This window comes from Fistularia commersonii, chromosome 8, assembly GCF_037954325.1.
Source record: "Fistularia commersonii isolate RoL2024-O1a breed Wild chromosome 8, RoL_Fcom_v1.0, whole genome shotgun sequence".
In the NCBI taxonomy this organism is placed as follows: Eukaryota; Metazoa; Chordata; class Actinopteri; order Syngnathiformes; family Fistulariidae; genus Fistularia; species Fistularia commersonii.
Window position 1 is genome coordinate 9,385,930 of NC_141291.1, and position 22,630 is coordinate 9,408,559.

Consider the following 22,630-nt stretch of genomic DNA (forward strand, 5'->3'; position numbering starts at 1 on the left):
GCTGTGACGGATCCGCGGGTTCACTGCAGTGAGAACCACGATCACTGAGACGCTTCTGAATGAAGGGGTCATTTTGGCGGTCTTACGGAAAGACTCTCTATCGGGATGAATCGATAAGGGCAACACAGCGACCAGCAGACCGTTGCGCTACGATTTCCCTGTACGTCCCTCTTTGGAGGGACACCACGTGTTTTAATGCCAGCTAAGATGAGAAAATCGAGCAATTCGCCATGTTTTCTTTTTAAGTTTGACTTGAATGTTGACGAATCAAACGGTCATCTCCGTTTGGTTGCATAAGAACTGTAGTTCGGTGAATATGTGACTTATATCGTATCCTTTAGAGGAATTCCAACACTGACTTTGGAAAGGGCAAATCGCTGAACCGGCACATATATAGCGCTTTTTTTTATGTGGGATGAAGACAGAGATGTATGATGGTGATGATGATGATGAGGATGAATGCAACATCGGAGTGATGGAGTGATCACGTTTGACCCAGTGTTGTAGCATCTTTAAACAACCCCTGCTCACGAGACAAATAAGCACATTTCTAGAGATGCATGAGTCTGTCTGCAGAATTTGCCAAACAATAGTTGCCTGACATGTTTAACCAACGCCGTTTCTTTCCACTGTTCGGTTATTGTGACAGAGTTCTGCGTATGTGTGCAGACAGGTCTCGATGTTGAGTCTTTTGGCTCGGGGTTTATTCCCTCGCTCGGTCTTTTTAGTGTCACTATCAGAGTATCGCCTCCTCCCTGGGCTCCGTCGCTCTGAGTCAAGACCATCTGTGCCCTGTGTGCCCGCCTGCCTGCAGAGCTCAGGAGGTTGGTGACGGCGCGGCCCAAACCCGCCGTATCAATACGTGATGTTTAACCTCGGCCTAATGATCAGGGGACGGAATAGCCGACATTCATTGTCAAGCAGTGGTGATGCACTGCTCCTCTGTGCTGACACATTGGCGTCAGTAATTGGGCATTTTCACTTTCCCATCATTATAATCCATCTTTGTGGACAAAAACACAACATACCTTAGGTAATAGCTTTCCTTGCTACACTAATTGTTCCTAATGAGCTAAGTGTCACATAATTTTCCTCCCGGACGTTCGTCTCATGTTGGATGCGTTGTCCTTAAGCATCTGTGTCTACTTGAGAAGACCCGAAGCAGATGAGATGCGTGTCATTGATTGGTTATGATAAGCCCCGCTGATTAACATGTCAGTCTCTGATCTACAGTCAGTGCTCCCCGGGGAGGAGCTCACAATCGTAAAACACCGATGGGTTTCGACGACTGCTCCCATGGGCCGACCCCTGACCTCCGACCCTACATGACCCCGTGACCGGTCAGAGAGACGTCGCGCGTCAGCGGCGCAGCAGCGAGGACATTGTGAAATCGTCCGAGTTTGGCTTCGCATTATCCGGCGCTTTATGGAGATGGGGACATTTTTAATTAACTCAGGAACAATTTTTCATTTGTCCCGAGTGGCTTCGCGCCGCCATTCCTCGGATGTAATGAATCTCTACCGAGTCGACGGGTGGGGACATTTAGCTATTTTCAGCATAAGGACTGTGATGGACCCCCGCTTAGCTCCTTTTCAGTTTTACCATCACTTCCAAGCATCTTTGTTTTTTTCCCCCCTCCCTAAATTGTCTTGTTACGGGGAAAAAACATTCAACACGGAGTCCCGGGTTCCAGAACCCAGAGCGGCATTTTTATGTTCGAAAATGTTCATAACGGGCGTAAGATGCGAGCATTTCCAGAGCTGGTAGCTGAAACCTGTACATTTCCTAATCCAATGTTTGGATCATTCTGGAAATAAAGCTAAACAAGCGGTTAGCACTTTGGCTCACGGACAGAAGATCGCTGGTTGGATTGAGGGATAGTTTCCACGATGCAGGATAAGCACTATAGATAGTGAAAGAATAAATGAATGAATGTATTGATTTAGAATTTTTCCAATTGCAATCAACAAATGCCTTGTTATGATAAAAGTGGATCACCGTAAGCAAGATAAAGAGAAAGCGTCCATGCACACACATCGAAGGCAGACCTTTGGAACAAAGTTTTTAGAAATGGTTTTCAGCGTTCATATCTGGAAAGGGCAGATTGGTGCGGCGTCAGCAGTGATTTGAACACTGCGAGGATCTCTTTCGAAGAGAAAGGAGCAGAGCCTGAGGGCAAACCTCTCAATTTTCTCCATTTCAGTCCTCAACTCTGGTCATAAGCTTCACCAAAAGACATGACTTTGCTTTGCTGGGTTTCCGGGCTCACACTATAAACTGAACAATAAGGGAAGTAATGGGTAATATTAAGAAATAAGATGAGGACACCCGGAGGAAGCTGTTCAGGGTGACTTTGGCTTGCAGAAGATCTGGTTGTTGACCAGGAACTTTACTCTGCTAATACCTGGGGGTCCAGGAAGGACTTCTGTGTGTGTGTGTGTGTGTGTGTGTGTGTGTGTGTGTGTGTGTGTGTGTGTGTGTGTGTGTGTGTGTGTGTGTGTGTGTGTGTGTGTGTGTGTGTGCGCGTGTGTGTGTGTGCGTGTGTGTGTGTGCGTGTAGCGATGGTTTCGTTCAGTTTAGTTTTTCGGTCTTTTCAAGTTGTTGAATTAAATACAAATATAAATTAACAACAATGAATCCACATAAGATTTAAACATCAATGAACAAGAAAGTTGTTATTTTTTTACATTTTATTAGTTCATTTTTTAACCATTTTGTCACTTGTATTGCTCTCATTTTTTATTATTTCTTTTAAATCTGTATTTTGTGTTTGTGTCAGCAGAATGTCCTTGAGAATCAAGTAAGGCACCAAAAAATTGTTATTCTTATGTTGTTAATTTCAAAATACAAAAACAACTTGACCGAAAAGATTTATTTCACCTTTTGTTCTCATATCGACTCATGTTAGAAATTAAGAAAACAATAAAATGTGTATGTTTTCCATGCAGTGGGCAGTTTACAAGGTCACTGGTGTTGAATTGTATATGTATGAATAATATCACTTCTAAATGTTTTTTTTTTTTGAATTTTTGTTTTTTGATAGGGGAAATTTAAGCAGTATCTAGCTGGATGGCTTGAAAAGCCTTTTCTTTCTGATTGGGTTTTACTCATGGTTTATCATCAAGACCCTTTCTCTTTTGTTGACTATAATCAGGGATATGCTCATTGTAAAATAATTTGAATGTAATGTGCTTTCGATTTACCGCAGCCAACAAGCCGTGCCACCGAGCGAGGTGTAACACATTAGCGTCCACATATGCTTTCTTTTTTTAGAAAGAACGCCGCGGCCAACATACTAACGCACTCTTTTCTGCAAGAATCAGTGCAACACGGCGAGCAGATGGATCGACTCTTAGGGGGTAGCTGGGTGGGGGTGGGGGGGTTGGGGTGAGAGGAGCGACGACGAAGGCAAGAAGGAGGGCTGGAACAAGATAGAGGGGTAGAATCGCTGAAATAGCGCAGAGGATCTTATGGGGAGGAGTGGGCAGGAAACACATTGACAGGCTGACAGACGGAGTGAGAGAGAGAGAGAGAGAGAGAAGGAGGGAGGAGGGATGGCGGCAGCACCTGAGAGGCAGCAGCTTCATTAGCATGAGGAGGAGAGTCTGTCACAAGCAGCTTCGCCGAGACGCGTGCGGATAAACTGCTGCTTGGAAGAGGAGGAGGCTGGATTAGGACCGGAGACGTCGTCGCCACCTGACTCGTATCGGGGGGTTTGCAGAACACCTGCAACATCAGCGTGCGCACTCCGACTATCGAGGAGACAGACACAGAGAGAGGTGCAGGGATTATGCACGAACTCCCGTGGATCCCCCGTCTCTGGCAGCGGCGGGAGGAACGCGAGACGCGGCTTTATCGGGCGCAGCATCGCTAGCCGCGGCGGAATAAGATGAGAGAAAGTAGCCTTTTCGTCCGAGGTCTGAGAGGAGTCTGCCACCCGTGGAGCCACGGTGTTGAGCGTACCTGTAGCCAGAGCAGCAGAGACGCTAGAAAGGGCACCACATCAGCACAGTTTGGCGTAGTTGTAGCAGCGGTGACGGTGGTGGAGGAGGTAGTCGTGGGGGGCAGTGGTTGAGGACACCGAGTGACCAGTGTGGCTGATGAAGGCCACCTGGATCCGCTTGCTGAAAAGAGCCAAGGGAGGTCGAGTCAAGAGCTCCGACGCCTACGTAAGCACATTTTGCATGTTTACATGATGAAAGTTGTTTTCTTTCTGCACGACCCCGGAGTCCTGCCGTTTCTGTCTCCGTTGCGTCAATGAGGTGGGATCATTTGGCAATTACGGCAAGCTGAGGGGAATCGTTTGTAGTTGCCACGCTTTTTGGCAGGGCTTAGTCGCGCCTGATCCACGGCAACAGGGTCGCCCAATCTCCTTCAGCTGAGGCAGTGTATTGAAATCGTAGCGGTCGAGGTATTGGACACTTCACTGCCAAATGTAGCACATTTAAATAAGCAAATTAAATTGATTTGCATGTTTTTGTCATTTTTACACTTATTAACGCTGTCTGGATAGAACTCTTGTTAAAGACTCCCAAAGGCACTGTTTGAATGGTTGTGAATACGATCATGACTGCAAGCAGCCAAGGGATCATGCATGAACTGGATTTCAGAGAAAAGCGTTCACATCAAGTTCAAGGAGACGACAAAAAGGGCACAAAAAGGGTTTTCTTTATAATCTGCAAGACTTTAAAAGAGCTTTAACTTTACAACAGTTGTGTCTTACAATAGGTGAAGGTACGATCCCGCTCCGTGTATGTTTGTGTGTACGACGGCTGGGTAATTCTAATCAGCCACCGAGCGAGTGGAGCTATTTTTAACTCAGACAGCCGAGTGTGGTGCTGCAGTGAGATGAAGGAAAGCCCTTGTGTGGGCGCGTATGGCCGGAGATAAATCTTTCACTTAGTTAATACATCGTCTTTTAACCACATCGCGATTTATGTCTGACTGAAAGTCATGCGCGCCAATGGGGAATCACACCGCCGTGCAAATGCTTATGTTCCTGGAGAGAGAAAAACAAAAGAGAGGGGAAAAATCTATAAACTTTCTCTTTCTTTTTTTATTCACCAGTATTATTTCAACTTGACATCATTCCTGCACCTCATAACACCACTGGAATTCAACTCTGGTTTAACAGATGCGCCAATTATGTAATTCTGAAACAATACTCAAGCCTTTTTTTGTAAAATAAAAAGGTTTTTAATTCTGGTATTTATAGCAGAGCAAGAAAGCTGTTCTCCTTTTGTGCTGACTTATTCAAATAAAGGTTAAATAGATGTTTCCAGTCCAAAAACATGTAATAGGTGAATTGGATGCTTCTCAGTGTAGCACAGGGGCAATAAATTATTTTAATGGTGTCTTACTCTTAACCCTTAAGAGACCCTCAAACCTTTACTACTATAATCATTATAATTAATATTGTTATTGAATTTATTGCTAAAATCTCAATTTAATTATCTAACGCTGCACATTTTTGAGCGTCATCCTGTTTGTAAATGGAAGGATGGCCGTCTAAAACCTAAGAAAGCCTTTGAAACAAGCAAACAAACAAACAACAAACAGACAAAACTGAAGCCATAATGTCTTCAAATACGACTTTATGCAAATTAAATTTGTAGGAGTTAGTAAGAGCTATTTGAAACACACTTTTGTATTTTCTGCTGCGACAATTAAAATCTAAATCCTCTGGGGATTTATAAATGAAGCACCGATTAATTTCCGCCATGGTCGATGCCAGAAAAATGCTTCAGATTACACCTGAGAATAATCCCAGCGTGGGAGGTTCGTTTCCTGCCAGCGTTGCCCAATTATCTGGTGTATTCAAGGTAGCCGCAGCATAAAAGAAACAGTTGAGATTGACTTGTTAACATTTTAATTAGGTCTCATTAATAGTTACTACTTTATCAGCTTTTGGGTCTTGCAGGATTTACCAATTGATTGGTTGCAGTTGGAGCTCGCAGGAATAATAGTATTATGTAGTGCACAAAGTATATGCATATGGGGATCTGTGTACTACCCTCCAGAGTGGGTATAATTGTGTGTATGTGTGTGTGTGTGTGTGTGTGATTGAGATATCAAACAAAGAAAATCTGATAATATTCATCACTTGCCTTGGTGTTTTCTCTAGGGTGCATTCAAATGCAGTGTAAAGCTGCACTGTGTTTACGCACAGCTTCCATACTAATATCATCTGTGCTTCATGTGTGTGTCTGTGTGTGCGTGCGTGTGTGTGTGCAAGTTTGAATTGCACATCTGCCACTCAACGAGCAATATCTTTTTAAAGCATCGCTATATTGAAATGTGAATTCTAAATGTAGTCTGTGTGGATAAGTTAGATCAGCACTTCCCGTATTATTTATCATACCATATTATATGAGACAAAATCGTCTTTGTTTTGAAACCCATCATTAAAATGTTTTATTGTTAAACAGAGCTCATGTTGACTGAAGGTCAACGTGTGTCCAGCAATGGCTGCGGTTCTGTTTCAGTGAGATGCTGAGGTGTCGACTCCCATGTCTCCACAGGGTTCGGCCGACTCCTACACCAGCCGTCCATCAGACTCCGATGTGTCCCTGGAGGAGGATAAGGAGGCAGTGCGACGGGAGGCAGAGCGACAGGCTCAGGCACAGCTTGACAAGGCCAAGGTACGGCATCCTAAGCCGGGCGTATGTGAGCCCCCTCTGTCCAGTAAATCCCCACGATAAACTAGATTAAGGATTGATCAAATTCTCCAGCATCAGCAGCTGGTCCGGAGTTTTACGTTATTCCGGCCTTTATTTCATTACGGAGCTTTTTTTAAGTCCAGGCGTTTATTTATCTAATGCCGTGCAGCTCTGGAGCTTTGTTAGGTCCAAACCAAATAACCTGCCCTGATGTCTTTAGGAGATGACTTTTCCACCACGGCCAAAAACAAGCTTGGTTTGTTACATCCTTTTCGTGTCTTTCAGGAAGTGTCCAAGTCACTAGCCTTTAAGAATCTGAGCAGCTTTTTTAAGTGCCCTGGAGCCTCAGGTCTCAGATCTCTTCGTGAGCAGCTGCATGAAGTCTTTTCCCCGAGATAAAAATGCGTCTCGAAACAGCGTGCCTTGTTTATATGGTCAGAACTTATACGGTTCAAACTGAGGTTTAAAGAGTAAGTCTGCAGGATGCTGGTTTTCACGGAGGGTCTAAATCTACACGTGCTTCTCTGGAGAAACAGACTTAATAATTCCTTCAATAATCGTTGGTGGCCAGTACCGAAAAAAAAAACAAGAACTCAGAGTGCTTTCATTTTAGTCAGCTTTGCAAAGTTCTTTCCCCTCAGCTGGTGAAATGCTTCATCGGGGCGTAACCTTCCTGTGTGGGTGATATCGAATACATGACGATGAGAGAAACAGGTGACTGGGGCTGTTTTTCTTTTTGGATTTTTTTTTTTTTTGCGATGAGGAAAAGATAGTTAGGGAGCGCTGATGTGGGAGGTTAGCGGCCTCTGAGGGCTCTGTGTCATTGTTTACCAGCCGCTCGGCCTGGAGCAACAATTAGCAGTATAAACAAACACACTCCGTGCTGAGCCGCCTCGCTTATGTGTGTGAAAAGAATCGCAATGAGATCTCCTCCCCTGCAGAATCACTCAAATGACGGCCGCGTTCAGACGTACGTCTTCATATCCGCTTCTCCCCGAGCATTAATTAAAAGGTCGGTGATGTTTTATTTTTCCCATATCAGTCCTAGTATATGTCAAAAAATCTGATTTATTGCCTTTAACCAGATGTTTTGTGTCAGTGATAGCTAGCTGTTTTATTAGCTCCAAGCTTCAGGCCATCCATCCGCTCTTCCAGACGTTCTCCTCCTGTGCTGTGTCTCCACGTTGCCCAGAGCCGGAACAGACCATTCGTTCCAGCAGATCTATATTGGTATTTTCCAGAGTCGCCCGCTCTGGCTCTCTAATTAAAAAGATAAGTCGCCTGTATTGATAACTTGGCAAAGATGACCCCCTGCTGGCATTTTACACGACAGATTAGTGGTAAAAATAGCCTCTCAGTGATGTGCCCACCGGCGAGCCGGGCTCAGAAGAAGGCCAGACGCTCTGACATTGAGCCTTAATAGGCAGTAACACACCGAGACTTCCACGGCGACAAGACGAGGTTGGAAAACACATAGTGGACCCAAATGTGTTGTCTTGGCTGACAACTGAAACAAACAACAATCAAACTTCTCCAAAACAACTGACCACATTAAAAAGAAAAAAAAAAACACACCGATTAATTTCCTTGTTAATGTGTTTTCATCCCAGAGATTTCATAGCACAGCAAATAAAAGCGCGTGTCTGAGCCACTTGCTGTAGGCCACGGTACGGCTGCTCCATTTTAAAATTTATTGCAGTTCGCCGCAAAACCTGCTCTTGATGGAAAGGTTTTGTCTTACTTCTTAGAATCATGAGCAGCAAGCGTGGACGTGCAGAGAGAAGTGGGAGTTTCCCGTGTCTTATCATGACAAATGCGACGTGGAGTTAACAGGCTGCCGTTTGTAAAACCGCCGCCGAGGGTTTCCCGTTAAAGACGTCTGTTGTTCTTTCTTTCATTCATCAATTCTTCTACGTTTTGCCTTTTTGCCGCTCTCTGTCCTCTCTCTTTTATATTCCCTTTGTCTCTTCCACCTTTGTCTCCAAACCCACCTTCGCTGCGGTTAATACAGCATCTATAATGAGGGCTTGTGTTACATAAGAGTCAACAGAGGAACGCGGGCTCGGTCAAGAGCGCCGGGTGCCGGAGCGTGAAAATCCAGCAGTCACCTGTGATGCGAGGTGGCATGCTAAAACGCGCGCGCGTGTGTGTGTGAGTACAAACGTTATTAAACCTTTGGAAAGTTGAATGAGATGGATCCCCGTGATGCATAAAGGCGAGCGAATTGGATAGAAGGGAAATAGAGGCAGGAGGAAGCGCTCTCACACGCTCATACATGTATGCATGCATGCATACATATGTGTGCTGACGGTCCCTATATCTTCATGAGGCCGCGTGACTCGAGCGGCGCAGTCTCCAAGGACAGTCTGTCCTCTGTGGTCCCAGTCCGTCGCACGCGGGAATCGAACACGCACACACACACGTCCATTTTACGACCATCGCCGCGCTAGATATTTATATTACGCTTTCTGCTTGGGGGGGCCGAAATCATCCCGTAAGGATTTCGCTGATGTATTATTCCTATCGGCCCTCATATTTCATCTGCGCCTGTATTTATTGCGACGATGCATTAACGGACGGCGGGAAAACGGTGATGAAGGACACGGTCATCTTTAGAAGCCTTCTCGAGGCCCGCTGATGAATTACTCCCGTTGCGCGGGGAACAGGCGCACGCAGTCTCAGATCCCGTCAGTCGGTGTTTGAAGGTGTTGCGTTGTCTTTATATTAGTTCTCATTTGTTATAAGAGCAATTGAGCTTTAACAAGCTCACGCTGAAGATGTGAGAACGCAACTCATAATTCAATCTGATGTATCATGCAAGGCATGCGGTTTGTTGCTGTGCAAAATAAAATGGAAGGGGGATTTTCGCGCTGAGGCCACAAATATCCCCGGTTTCTTTGGCCTTTCCTCTTAAACTATCATGTTAAACTCTGCCCTCTTCATTCTGTAACCTCAGCCAGTTCATTCCATTCTGAATAAAACATTAGCTCGCACACTGGCATCCTTTATAATTAATTCTCCCTGGTGTTTCTGTGCAGTGATTTCAGGAAATTGCTTTTATTTACAACACTGCCGGTCCACGTGTTGGTTTTGAGCTTGTGGTAGCCGGGGATCGGGGGGGAGGGCAGGGTAAAATTTAATTGACTCGATATTGTGATGTTGTTGAGTTGACTCCCGGGTTGCATTGAAGAACTGAAATGCCATGCAAAGTTTAATATCTCTCTCCTAAAAGCACTCAAAGGCTGATGTCACAGTGTATTTCAGACGGTATATTTCGTGCAAGGAAGCGCGCTAAAGGCCGGTCTTTAGCGCCGGCCTTTAGCGGAGTGTCATTTTGGCTACGACTATCTCGTTCTCTCAGTCGCACACCAAAGCTTTTGCACAAACATGAAATGGTCGTAATGTAAATCGGCTTTGAAATAGTTTAAACCTCGGACAGTGTTGTCATGTCATTTTGCACTTGCTTTTTTTCCACGTTTGCTTATTTTAATGCTGCTGCGGCCATGCTGGGAATACTTAGCAGAGCCTTTTGGGGAGACAAGGACAACTCAAAAAAGCGTAAACAGAAACAAATATCACCGTCTGTCAACAAGCGGCTGTTATTATTAAAATTCAAAATATGTGGGTTTATGTTATGAACTCAATGTTTTCAAAACATTTTAAGATTGTAGTAATTTTCCAACCTGAATAACATAGTGCGGGATTGCACTGTAAATGTGCTATATAGCAATGTAACCATTAGCGCTACTGTTATTATTAGCATAAGATAGTGTGCGTCCCAACCTACGTACTCCCTCTGTCTCTGTCACACTCTTGCTTTCTATCTCCCGCTCTCTCACTGATGATCCTTTTAAAGAGGGTTTAAAGTCCAATTGGGGACAAGAGTTGGAAATGAGCATGCATTCATGGTTTGTAAAAAAATGAGAGAATAAAATCAAGGTGCAGAGTGAATGTCTGACACGGTGGTGCCGTTGAGGTTCACGTATTACATTTGGGATTCGTCCCCAGCTTATTTGAACTAAACGTACCCCTCTTCATATGCAGGTCAATGCTCCGTGATTTTTAATATGCAAGGGAAATCCTCCATGCTAAATCCTAGTGCGTTCGTGTTCGGATCCAGCTGAATCCTGTCACGCCCGTCACACTGCGAAAAGCAAAGCAAATGTAATCTGATTGAGACCATGTCCATGTTTTCCAACTGTTGCACCCCGGTGCTGTCTGGCTGACAACAAGATTATGGCACGGTTTGTGTGATTTTTAATGTGATGTTTGTGTAGTTTATTCTTATAGCAGCTCCTTCTATTTGTCCCATGATGTCAGAAAAGAAAAAGTTCTGTTTTTATCAAAAGATGTGACGATCTCTGTCGAGAAAATACAGCAGTTGCTTGTCTTCTGCAAAGAAGGTCGGCGGTGTGAGGTGGTTTATGAGCTTATTGAGGAAGAAGAAATATCATCAGCTGCTTTCTTTATCTCTCTAGTTTTAGTGGAAGTCAGACAGGATTATCTGCTGTGGTTCTGATCAGAAATACTTTATTGGTTCAGTCATTCCGGTGCGTTGGATTCAGCTATGAACCGTTTTCCTATGTTCAGCACTGATGGTTTTCTTGCGCTCCTTCATTAATGCATAAAATAAACTCATATCTTCTTCAGACTGTTGTTATTATTATGAGATCATTAGCGTCTGTCCCTCCCAACCCTCGTACCCCCTTTTATTACTTCCTTTATTTCTACCTCAGCTTGTCAAGGCAGAAGGCTGCCCACTTTGGGCTGGGAATGTCGGGTTTCAGTAAATCTTCCAAGAGTGTAGTTCACACCTGTTCCACATGGAAAGGGGCATCAGACGACGGCGTTGTGATTTGGCGGCGTATGAGTAAAATTCGACTTGACTTGATGAAATGCCGAGTATCTGCTCTTATACAACACGCGAAAAAAAAGCAGCCCATCAGGAAGCTGAAAGTTTGAAAGGTCTGAGAACGGGTCTCCAAATCTTTTGGGCTTACATTTAAGGAGAAGGGTGTTTCCACTCATCTTGCGCTATCTTTATCATTTCAAAGATATGACATTTCCCACTTATCTTCCTTCTTTGTTGTTCTTCTTCCTCCTGGCAGACAAAACCAGTTGCCTTTGCTGTTCGCACAAATGTCAACTACAGCCCAAATCATGATGACGATGTCCCGGTTCCAGGCATGGCCATCTCCTTTGAGGCCAAAGACTTCCTCCATGTCAAAGAGGTGAATGACCACGCCGCTGGTTCTTTTTAAGCTTTTGAGATGAGAGGAAACAAGGTACGGCGATGAAAGGGAAGGAAAGGCCAGACGGGTTGAAATAAGCAAAAGATGAGTTGAGGCAATGTAACAAGAGCCCAGATGAGATGAAGTGAGACTGAATCCAAATAAATAAGTAAATTGATAGATGCAGGATTCTCTCAGAAACTTAGAATATTGTGATAAAGTTCTTTATCTTCTGTACTGCAATTACAAAAACAAAAATGTCATACATTCTGGATTCATTACAAATCAACTGAAATATTGCAAGCCTTTTATCATTTAAATATTGCTGATTATGGCTTACATCTTAAAAAAACTCAAAAATCCTATCTCAAAATATTAGAATATCATGAAAAAGTAATTTTTGTTTTTTTAATTGCATTACAGAAGATAAAGAACTTTATCATAATATTCTCATTTTCCAAGACAGTCCTGTATATAAATCAATATGTAAATACATACACAAACACATGCATGAATTAATGCAGGAATGAAACTAAAAACTAAGATAAATAGAAGCGCAAATGCAGGCATAAATCCATAAATAAGTAAATAAATATGCAGATACATGCATAAATAAATACATTAATGCATGCAAGAATGAATGAATGAATTAATGAATGCATACACTTCAAAAATACAAATACAAATACATGCACAGATAAATAAATCATTAGAATAAAATGAATTAAAATGAATTAATAAACAATAAAGTTGACGGTATGCATCTCCTCACCATACTTCTGCCTTGAGGTTCGCCCTTTATCATAAGTCTAATTCCGAGAACGCGGTGTTAAATGAACCGTGCTGCACGGGGGTTTGAACTGAAGAGAAACGGCGATAAGACTTGGCGCTGAACCGGCTTGAATTTCATCACGCAGAAATTCAACAATGACTGGTGGATAGGGCGCCTGGTGAAGGAAGGCTGTGAAATCGGTTTCATCCCCAGTCCAGTAAAGCTTGAAAACACTCGTATCCTCCAAGAGCAGAGAGCCAAGCAGGGCAAGTTCCACTCCAGGTAAGAAGCCTCCCTCCCAGCCCTGCAAATGATCAGCAAATAATAATTCCTGACGTTTTTCTGTTTTCCCCATCTCTGCCTGGTCCTAGTAAACTGGGAGCAAATTCATCCTCTAGTTTAGGTGAAGTGGTTCCTAACTCTCGCAAATCTACTCCTCCTTCATCCGGTGAGTAACAATTCCAACCCGCAAGCGAGTTCTAAATGTATCCCTCCATTTCTTTAAAATGTGTGTTAACCACCGGGATCAAGTTAAAGGTAAGAGGTCACGAGAGGACTTTTCCCAGTCTCTCCTGTGGCCACGCAGACCTTGAAATTGCCACAGGTGTACTTCTGTGTGTTCCATTAGCTGTACAGTTGTGTACATTCTGTGCTGCTGTCAATGTAAAATAAAACCGGTGACCTGTGACCTCCTTTGTCCACGTCTGTGTGATGGTGCTCTTGTGTGTCTGTGTGCGTAGCCATTGACATAGACGCCACAGGCTTAGACCCTGAGGACAATGAGCTTCCAGTCAACCTGCGCTCCCCTAAAGCCAGTCCAAACACTGTCATGTCACCCCTAGCAAAAGAGAAACGAATGCCCTTCTTTAAGAAGGTAAACTCTGGACTACCCCTCCCTCACCTTCTCTCTGTCCGTCCGCACGGCTCTGACTAAATGCCTGTGGCTGCCCGGCGTCACTCAGCGCCCGTCCTGTTTGTCTACATGTCCTTCGTCGTGCACCTGGCCGTCGAGCATGCATGCCCCTTCTTAAACTCTCTCTCTCTCCTTCTCCGTCTCACCACAGCCAAGCAGAAGCAGAAGTCGGTAAGTTGTGGTTAGCGGCGCGCCGGCGCGGCAGGGCCCTGCCCTCCGCGCTCACCCTTCACCTTTCCCACCGCTCCTGCAGACCCTTCGTGCCCGGATTCAGTGGGACCTCAGTATGAAGAGCTTTTCAGAGCCGGATGAGAGTTACAGACAGAAAGAAAGTTCAGAAGGAGTTCTGTTTACCCAGTTTAGTTTGAATGTGACTTCATGGCATCGGTGCAAAATATCTGCGTCCACATGAAATGAAAGTCAAATAATTCAACATGGAGAAACAAGGTCGTCGGTCAACATCGACTGCATTGCCGTGACAATTTTTGCTGATAATGAGGCTCTGTTTTCATCTCAGTTGCCCAAGATTGCGCCCTCAATGCCAGTTATCAATGTGACGTCGAAAACAAACACATTCTCACTCCTAATGCATTCCCTGAGCATCACATACCGACGCTTTAGAACCCCTTTCTCGTCATTTTTCGACAAACCTGGAGTGTCATGTCTGCATTTTGTATCGACCATAATTTTTGGATTACAGTATACCCTTGTTTTTCGCGGGGGTTACGTTCCAAAAAGAATCCGTGATAGGCAAAATCTGTGAAGTAGAAACCTTCATTTTTTTTTATAATTATTATACAATTAAATACTCTATTATACCTTGCTGCTGTCGTCCTTATGTTTTTTTCTTCCTTCTTTATGGTACGAACGGAAGATTAATTAATTCCGTAATGCCGACCTACAGCCGCATAGCTTTTACCTTCCCTTAGCATGTCCAGAAGTTTAACTTTATCTGCGATAGATAGCATCTTCCGCTGCCTTTTGGGCCCTGCCACAGGTGCTTTTGTTGGTCCAGAGCGTTTTGTCAACATTATGGGTTTTAGAGAATCTCATTATTGCAAGAGAATTTGCACGTACGTAATGTAAATTTGGCAAGCTGTACGTGTACATATTAAACCGCAACGTTATTGACGCACAGGTAGAGAAGAAGCGGAGTGACTTTTAAGCCGATCAGAATGCAGAACACAATGCATGATGCGAATCCGTGAAGTAGCGAAACCGTAAAAAGTAAACCGCGTTATAGTGAGGGATCACTGTATTGAGCGCACCTGAATATAAGCTGGACCCACTAAATTTGAAAATAAATAAAAAAAATTGTGCATATATAGACCGCACTTGTCTATCAGCCACGGGTGTCCATTTGTAACACCAGATACTTACACAGACAGATTTTTTTTTAACTGAATTAAATACGTAACGTAAATGCTCATTTTCCGAACAGTGCCTGTAACACGCCTGGCGGAAAAAAAAGCCTAGCAGGAAAAGTCACTGATGACTATCTTCATCTTTATCGTGCGCACTAAAACCAGTCATCAAGTCGTCTTCTTCAGTGTCAGAATTAAACAGCCTCAGAATTCCTCCGTCACACACTTCCTTAGTCTCCCCTTTGTCGTCTCTCTCTATGTCACTTGTGTAAACCACACACGTGTGTTCTGTGGTGTCTGTATAATTTAAATATTTTGACGGCACGAAGCTCGTTGGCCCCCCAAAAAAACACTATAAATTTGCTGCATCATTGTTTAAGCTGCAGTGTTCAAAGCGTGTGAAAATAGTAGCGGCTAATAGTCCAGAGATTACGGTATAACTAAACCTAAAATAAATAAAAGCGGAGTTAGTATTTTCCACATCTTTCTGTTCTAAATGAGAAATCGCGTTTCTCCACTGACGCTGCACCCAAAATAGATGCTTCTCTATTCTCTACTAAAAAGGCGAGAAATGTTATCCGATGCAGAATTGGGAGTCGAATGTGTGATCTGAAGCAAATAGATGGAGAGGCGCATGAAAATCTGTACAAATACATGCAAGCTGAGGAAAATGACATGAAAAATAATTCACAGTCTTTTTAAATCACGTAGGAGAAGAGGGGAATTCCTCACAGCTTTCTCCTCTCCGGCATCTCTCTGAACGACAGCTGATGTCGTGCAAAGTCCCCACTCGTAAAAAAACGAAAGCGCCGTCCTTCGGACATGTGGCTCATCAAGATGTTTGGACGCGTGACTGCGGCGACATGTTCGCTGCTTCCCTGGCGGTCAGAGATAGAAAACGCACAATCGAGCGAAGAGAAGTATTTTTCAAATGACGGGGTTCAGATTTCCTCGGGGTTCTCCGGTTTCCAAAACCACGCAGGAGGTTCATTGGAAACCATAAATCGCCCGGATGTTTGAATGAGCGGGTGAACGACTGCGTGTTCCTATTTGACTTGTTAGTTAAAGGGTGAATGGTCCAAATGCCAACAACAGCCCGTGTGATAAGCAGTGTAGGTAATGAATGAATGCTTACCTTTGTGGCAAAACTACAGCCGTGAATTGACCGGAACCCAAAACCAAAGTTGTATTTATTCATTTATTTATTTATTCCACTGACCTCTCCGGAGCAGATCTCTTTCCTCGCCGATGCGTCCCCTCCTGGCTCTTCCTGTTTGCCGTCTTCCAGGCACGGCGCCTGTTGAAATTTCATCCCCCATTAAAGCAAAGAACCCATTTATAGCCATCTACCGGTGATAATAATAAATCGGGGGTGAAAGCGTTCTCGCATATGTGAGGATGTTTTTTTTTTTTTAAAGTCTGGTTTGTAGAATAATGTGGGGAGGACAAAAAAATCCCACAGTTTGTACCATGCTGCCAAATATCCAAATCCACATCCCAAAATGCTTTCGTATTCCCGACATTAGCGACGGGAAATGCCCGGCTTTTAGGTTCAAGGCTGTTTCTCAAACTGAGCTCCCACTTTCTCCCACCTCTCAAACTGAAGCTGTGATCAATCTACCGTGTTTTCCCTTGCTGACTAACACCTCTTTCAACTTTTTCCTCCATGCCATAGGCACCATGAAAATGCATTTATTTAACAATTACAACGTCGAGGCTCTCGTGTAACTTCCCGTAATGTGCATTATGGACCAGAAATTGCATGCAGAGTGTGTTGACATAGTCCCATCTCATGGTCCAAAATGTTCCCAGTGCTTTTGAATTTCCTACTTGGTGGTTCTTTTGACATCTGCTGTGATTAACGCTGAGTTTTGACTTTGACTCCATAAATGAAAAGTGTCACCCCCCCCCCCCCTTCTTCTCCTCCTCTCTCCGAAGACGGAACACATTCCTCCATATGATGTTGTGCCTTCCATGCGGCCCGTGGTTCTGGTTGGACCATCGCTGAAGGGCTACGAGGTACGTCAAAGCTTTGACATTTCCAAACCAAACATCGACCCCTCTTTTTCATTATTATTTTTATTATTCCCTCGGGGAGTCTTCGGCAAAATGTGTCTCCGTCTGACTTTTTCTCACTTTGTTCCCCCTCAGGTGACGGACATGATGCAGAAAGCACTGTTTGACTTTTTGAAACACAGATTCGAGGGAAGGTAAGTACCTCGTGACCTTTGCGAATCTTTTCTCATCCTTCCTCATTCTCCAGCTCCTACTGTACGGGCTGGTATTCGGCTGTCCCTCAGGGGTTAGCGGAGGGAGTAAGTAACAAGTTTGTTTGGCCTAGAGATGTGTGCTGCTGCTTTAAATAGGCCCTCTTCATGTCCTTAATAGGCCATAGTGGATCCCAGAGCAGAGCAGGATTCTCCCTATTCTATGTGAAGTGTTCGCCTGTGCATAAAGTTACACAAGTCAGACCATCAGCAGCTACAGGGAGTCTTCTTCGCTCTCCGCTGGACTCCGTAATGTGACTGAATAACCCAAGCTGATGATTTGTTAGCAAGCCGAACGATCCCGCCCGTCTAGTTTTGTGCACAGGATCAGTGCAAGAGTCCGAAAATGAAAAAAATCTGTTCCACTTCTGGGAATAATGCAATTCCCATATACAGTGTTTTCTATATACACTGTCCGTATATTGGTTTTCAGACACATTGCTGCTAATCTGAATAGTTTGCCTGAGGAGCCGGGCAGCCAGTCGGGGTTCAGGTTCACACTGTTTCTGCTGGATGTGTGTGTTTGTGTGTGTGTGTGTGTGTAGATTTTACATCATGTTGTTTACGGATCAGAGTACCATAATCTTCCGACTTTTAAGCACACCCAAATATAAGTCGCTCACACTACATTTGAAAGAAAAAATATTCTACATATATAGGCCGCACTTGTCTATAAGCCACAAGTGTCCATTCGTAACGTGAGATATTTACACTTTTTTCACTACTCTTTTCTTTTAATTATATGCATTTTTTCCCCAACAGTGCCTGTGACACGTCTGGTTAAAAAAATTAAAAATCCAGTAGCCTACTAGGAAAAATCATTGATCGCTATCTTCATACTGCACATTAAAACCACTAGTCGTCTTTTTCCTCAGATTTCCTTCGTCACGCAGTTCCTTTGTCTCTTTTTCGGTGTCGCTCTTAATGTCATTCTGTAAACCACACACATGTGTTTGTGTCATTTTATTGGTCGGGTATCAAGGAGCTCAGTATTTTGGCGGCATGAAGTCCACAACAGTCCAGAAAATTCCGATACTTGTACTTCTCCTGTTCAAAACTTTGAATTATATGTTGTAGAGCTTGGAATCAAATCGAACCACCTTTACAGTTTTGACGTTGTTTTAGTTTGAACAGATATAATTTTCAGATCTCGATCAGAGAAGGGCGTCTCAAGCTCACACACACACACACACACACACTTCATTCACCCTTATTTAAGTCCTTCATGTGCAAATGTAAAATCAGCGTCATGCAAAGCTGTATCGTCTACAAGTTTATTTGTAATCATGATAATATGAATCTGAACAAGGCAATAGTAGGAACACAGGCAAGGTTGTATTTCCAAACCTCGACACAAACAGAGAGGGAACTAGACTATAACTTCAGCCACAACTGAAAGTATCATATGTGAAAAGGTTAAAAGTGATCTTAGAGGTACACAACTCTTTTAATGTACATGATAATTTGACCTCCAAGGTTATTATTTTTTACTCCATTTGTGTGTCCTTTATGGGGTTACATTCATACACATCCAGACTCATTAATATCATTATTCCCCTTCATATTTTGGTGTGGTGTTTTCTTTGTGTGTGTGTGTGTCTATTTTGACAGGATATCAATCACCCGTGTTACCGCAGATATCTCTCTCGCCAAGCGCTCTGTCCTGAACAATCCAAGCAAGCACGCCATCATCGAGCGCTCCAACACGCGCTCCAACCTGGGTAGGTCTGCGCTTGGACTCGCCGCGGCCGACTCACTGAAAACATCTGGTGTTTTGATTCATAATGCTTTCAAGGAGCCTCACTTGCATGGAAAAGGAAGGAAACGATTAAAGGAACTCTTGACAGCGGTAATGATAACTCCCGACGGCCCTGATTGGCCTTGGCCGCCTTCTCCTGTTCGGAATGAAAGAAAAGCCCGATAACAAGTTCAAGCGCTGCCCTGATTTGGCCGGGCTTGATTGGGCTTTTGATGTGATTGGGGTGAAACAGATTCCCGAGTGAAGCGGAGGTGACGAGTTCATGTTCCCCCTTGTGTCCCGAAAAGAGTTGTGTCTGCGGCGGAGTCAGCACTCACAGGAAAAAGCAAAACAATGGATTTATGATTACAGGGAGCTACCGCGCTAAATCACAGTGATGGAGAATTTTTTTTTTTTTTTTTTCTAATGTCCCGCAAACGCTTACAATATCGAAGCAAGTCCTCCAAGAAGTACTGCCTGACTCATCTGGCATTTTTTAGCGAGAACACAAGAAGTTATGACTCAGTCGTCATCCAAACAAGCTGCTCGGCTAGAATGTTTTCATGTTATCAGTTTACTTCAGACTTTTTCGTGACTGGAAGTGATAATTGCTTCTCATGGTTTTCTCAGATATGGGAAGTGTGCCCTGCAGTGATAGTCGCAGGACTGGCATTGGCAGCGATCCGTCGGCGTTATGTGATGTAACAGTATTTATAAGAGCGAACAGAGGACGGGTCGTTGTTGATCTTAGATGGGCCCGATCCCTGGAGTCAGCATTTGAGTCTCTGAAAACAGAAAGAAAGAAAGGGTATTAGTTCAAATAAAAATATGACAAATGGACCAAAAAGGTTGCAACTGTTATGGTCGCCACTTATATAGTGCCTTACGCGAGATAGCATTCATATACATACTCATGGCAGCAGAGCTGCTGTGCAATGCAAGATGCTAACAACGCCATCGGGGTTGGGTTTCTCGCCCAAGGATGGTTCGGCATGGAATTGAACAGTGAACCTTCAGATTGTAACGCCTGACCGATCTGCCAGTTGAGCCAGAGTAGGCCCATTATGTGCTGTTTCAACCAGGGATATGAGTGTGAAGTGAAATGATAATTTGGTATTGCTGATATCAGTAGGGCGCCATGGGGACGCAGTGGTTAGCGCTTCTGGCTCACAAGAAGAAGGTCCCCGGTTGGATTCTGACAGGGGGCCTTTCTCTGTGGAGTCTCCGTGTTCTCCTGATGCCTCCGGGTGTTTCCATGGGGTTCCCAGGTTCCTCCCACGATCCAAAAAGATGCAGGAGTGTCATTTGAGACCCTGAATTCCCCAAAATTAGAGTGGATTGTTGAATGTATTTGTATGAGAACCCAGTCTCCTCACCCAATGACAGCTGAAAAGAAAAAAAAAAAATCAGCTTGTGGTAAAAAAAAAAATGAACAGTTTGAATATACTTTACATCTTTTATTTATATTGTTTACAGGGTTTTTTGCTCATTTTTGGTTAGTGTCATTTGTTCGTCTCAAATGGAGGTGGTTGAATATGTGGAGCAGGGAGAGCATCCAGATTCACTCTCTGCTGTCATCCAAACAGATGCACACCCTCATTTTGGTTGAAACTAATAGCATCTAAACATTTCTTCAAGCGGTGGAGCTTCTCCTGTTCTTATTTAGATCGCTTTCCGACGGTGGCAACAGCCGGGACATGTCACCGGCCACCGCTGACAGATCTCTGACACGCCTGCGAATGTAGACTTGCGATCGAATTTAACATGATGACATGGATAAACATAGTCAGGAGTAGGTATTTATGCATTTTTCCCCAGAACGATGAGCGACGATAATGCAGATGTTGTGTATAAATCCCAGCCGACCGGCAGTTTCTGCAAGGACACACAGCCGTACCACACCTGGGCATTATTAGATTGTCCTGATTCAGTCTCAATACGATCTGGGAGTATTTCAAACCTTTTTTTGATTGCTTTTTAACTGGACTATACTGAGACTAATCACTTTAGCCAGCGGAAAATCTCGTTGTCTCGGTGTGATGATTTTGAAACCCTCAGTCAGACACACCTTCTCCCTTTCCCTGCAGCTGAAGTCCAGAGTGAGATCGAGCGGATTTTCGAACTGGCTCGGACACTGCAGCTGGTGGTGCTGGACGCCGACACCATCAACCACCCCTCGCAGCTGGGGAAGACATCGCTCGCCCCCATCATTGTCTACGTCAAGGTCACCTCTCCCAAGGTCAGGGATTTTCAACATTCTATCCGACAGAATAAAATTCAGATCATGTTCATGCAATAATGACAGTCTCCCTCTACTCACGTAAACATATTGGTCAGCTTTCCCGGTCCCCTGATGTCTCCAGCCTGATGGTGTGTCCAGTTATTGCTCATATTGTTTCCCCTTCATTTACATCTCTTTCTCTCATTTTTACACACACACATACAGTATATATAGATATGTATATCTATATATACATATAAATAATGCATTGAATTATTTTTTCAAGATTCACTAGGGTACAGTCTGAAAATGCGTTTCCCTGCACAATAAAATTCTCATTTTGTTGTCCACAGGGAAGCCAGATTGGCAGCAAAAACAAACAAACAGTAAATAACAAGCATATTATTTAATAACTTAATACCAGCAACAGCTGGTATTGAATTTGAATTAGCATTAGCATAAATCACACTTACTATTTACCATCTGTCCTTTCTGTTCATTACCTGCTTCTGCTGCCTCCTTCACTGATGACCCAATGGTTGAATATACAAATGAACCAATTTCCCCCAAAGGGATAAATAAAGTATTATCATCCTTATCCTTAATATCAGGCCCATTTAATTTAATATACTAATATCGGTGTCTCAAATGTGTTTTTGCAATATGCCGTGCTTTCAGGTGCTCCAGCGGCTCATCAAGTCCAGAGGCAAGTCTCAGGCCAAACACCTCAATGTGCAAATGGTAGCAGCGGATAAACTGGCTCAGTGCCCGCCGGTGAGTCCTCGCCCCCCGCGGACAACGACTCCCTTCGTCAAAATAAAAAGTTTCACGGATTTCTGAACTCAGGTTTTGGACCGTGCGATTTCTTCTGTCTTCTTTCAGCGTAGAGAACTTGATATGCGTAGATATATAGCTTTTTGTAAAGTTTCCGAAGAGTCATTTGATCAGTTAACATCATTCCAACGTCTTCGCCTTTTCACGTGTCAGCTCGCTAACCCTCCCGTAACCGCGCCCCTCTCTGTCTCAGGAGATGTTTGACATCATCCTAGATGAGAACCAGCTGGAGGACGCGTGTGAGCATATGGCCGATTACTTGGAGGCCTACTGGAAAAGCACTCACCCCACCAGCTGCAACCCACCCAACCCGCTGCTGACGAAGCTGCCCACTGCCACCTTGCCCTCCAGCCCGACTCCGGCTTCCGGCATGCAGGTACACACACTCTCCGATATCAGGCTGGGGTTCAAAGTGGCAGGGGAATTGTGTGATGACACCAAAACTAGCCTCGTACTGACGGCTGCGGAGCTGGATACTCTTCGGGTCAGTCATCGGTTTTCAAAAACCGTTATGATAACACTTGTGGGCGAGGACAGGTCATTTCATAGTCAGCAAGGAATTCCTGAAAACCAGGGAAAAAAAAAAAACACACTTTTTACCTTCTGGGATAAACAAGGTTGCGTTATTTGT

The 22,630-nt window shown here is 44.0% G+C and overlaps 1 protein-coding gene and 1 long non-coding RNA gene across 10 annotated transcripts in view; one reads left to right on the forward strand and one right to left on the reverse strand.

Moving 5' to 3' along the window:
• The window catches only part of cacnb2a (calcium channel, voltage-dependent, beta 2a), a 65,343-nt gene that overhangs the window by 38,827 nt on the left and 3,886 nt on the right, over positions 1 to 22,630 (forward strand). For 6 of the 9 annotated variants that reach the window (XM_086151036.1, XM_086151039.1, XM_086151040.1 and 3 more), the window contains 11 exons: positions 6,522 to 6,641; positions 11,768 to 11,890; positions 12,808 to 12,944; positions 13,034 to 13,110; positions 13,403 to 13,536; positions 16,878 to 16,958; positions 17,091 to 17,149; positions 18,818 to 18,927; positions 21,032 to 21,183; positions 21,844 to 21,939; positions 22,193 to 22,375. In XM_086151036.1, coding sequence (XP_086007162.1) covers positions 6,522 to 6,641; positions 11,768 to 11,890; positions 12,808 to 12,944; positions 13,034 to 13,110; positions 13,403 to 13,536; positions 16,878 to 16,958; positions 17,091 to 17,149; positions 18,818 to 18,927; positions 21,032 to 21,183; positions 21,844 to 21,939; positions 22,193 to 22,375 — 1,272 coding nt within the window. Of the gene's footprint in view, positions 1 to 3,365; positions 4,170 to 6,521; positions 6,642 to 11,767; positions 11,891 to 12,807; positions 12,945 to 13,033; positions 13,111 to 13,402; positions 13,537 to 13,726; positions 13,747 to 16,877; positions 16,959 to 17,090; positions 17,150 to 18,817; positions 18,928 to 21,031; positions 21,184 to 21,843; positions 21,940 to 22,192; positions 22,376 to 22,630 lie in introns of those variants that run through there. The other 3 variants (XM_086151038.1, XM_086151045.1, XM_086151043.1) reach the window with 3 other exon arrangements.
• LOC147231857 (uncharacterized) lies at positions 11,686 to 16,202 on the reverse strand. Its single transcript, XR_015106500.1, has 3 exons — positions 16,159 to 16,202; positions 13,809 to 13,869; positions 11,686 to 11,921 (listed from the first exon to the last, which is right to left on the reverse strand). It is a non-coding gene; the product is annotated as an uncharacterized LOC147231857 (long non-coding RNA).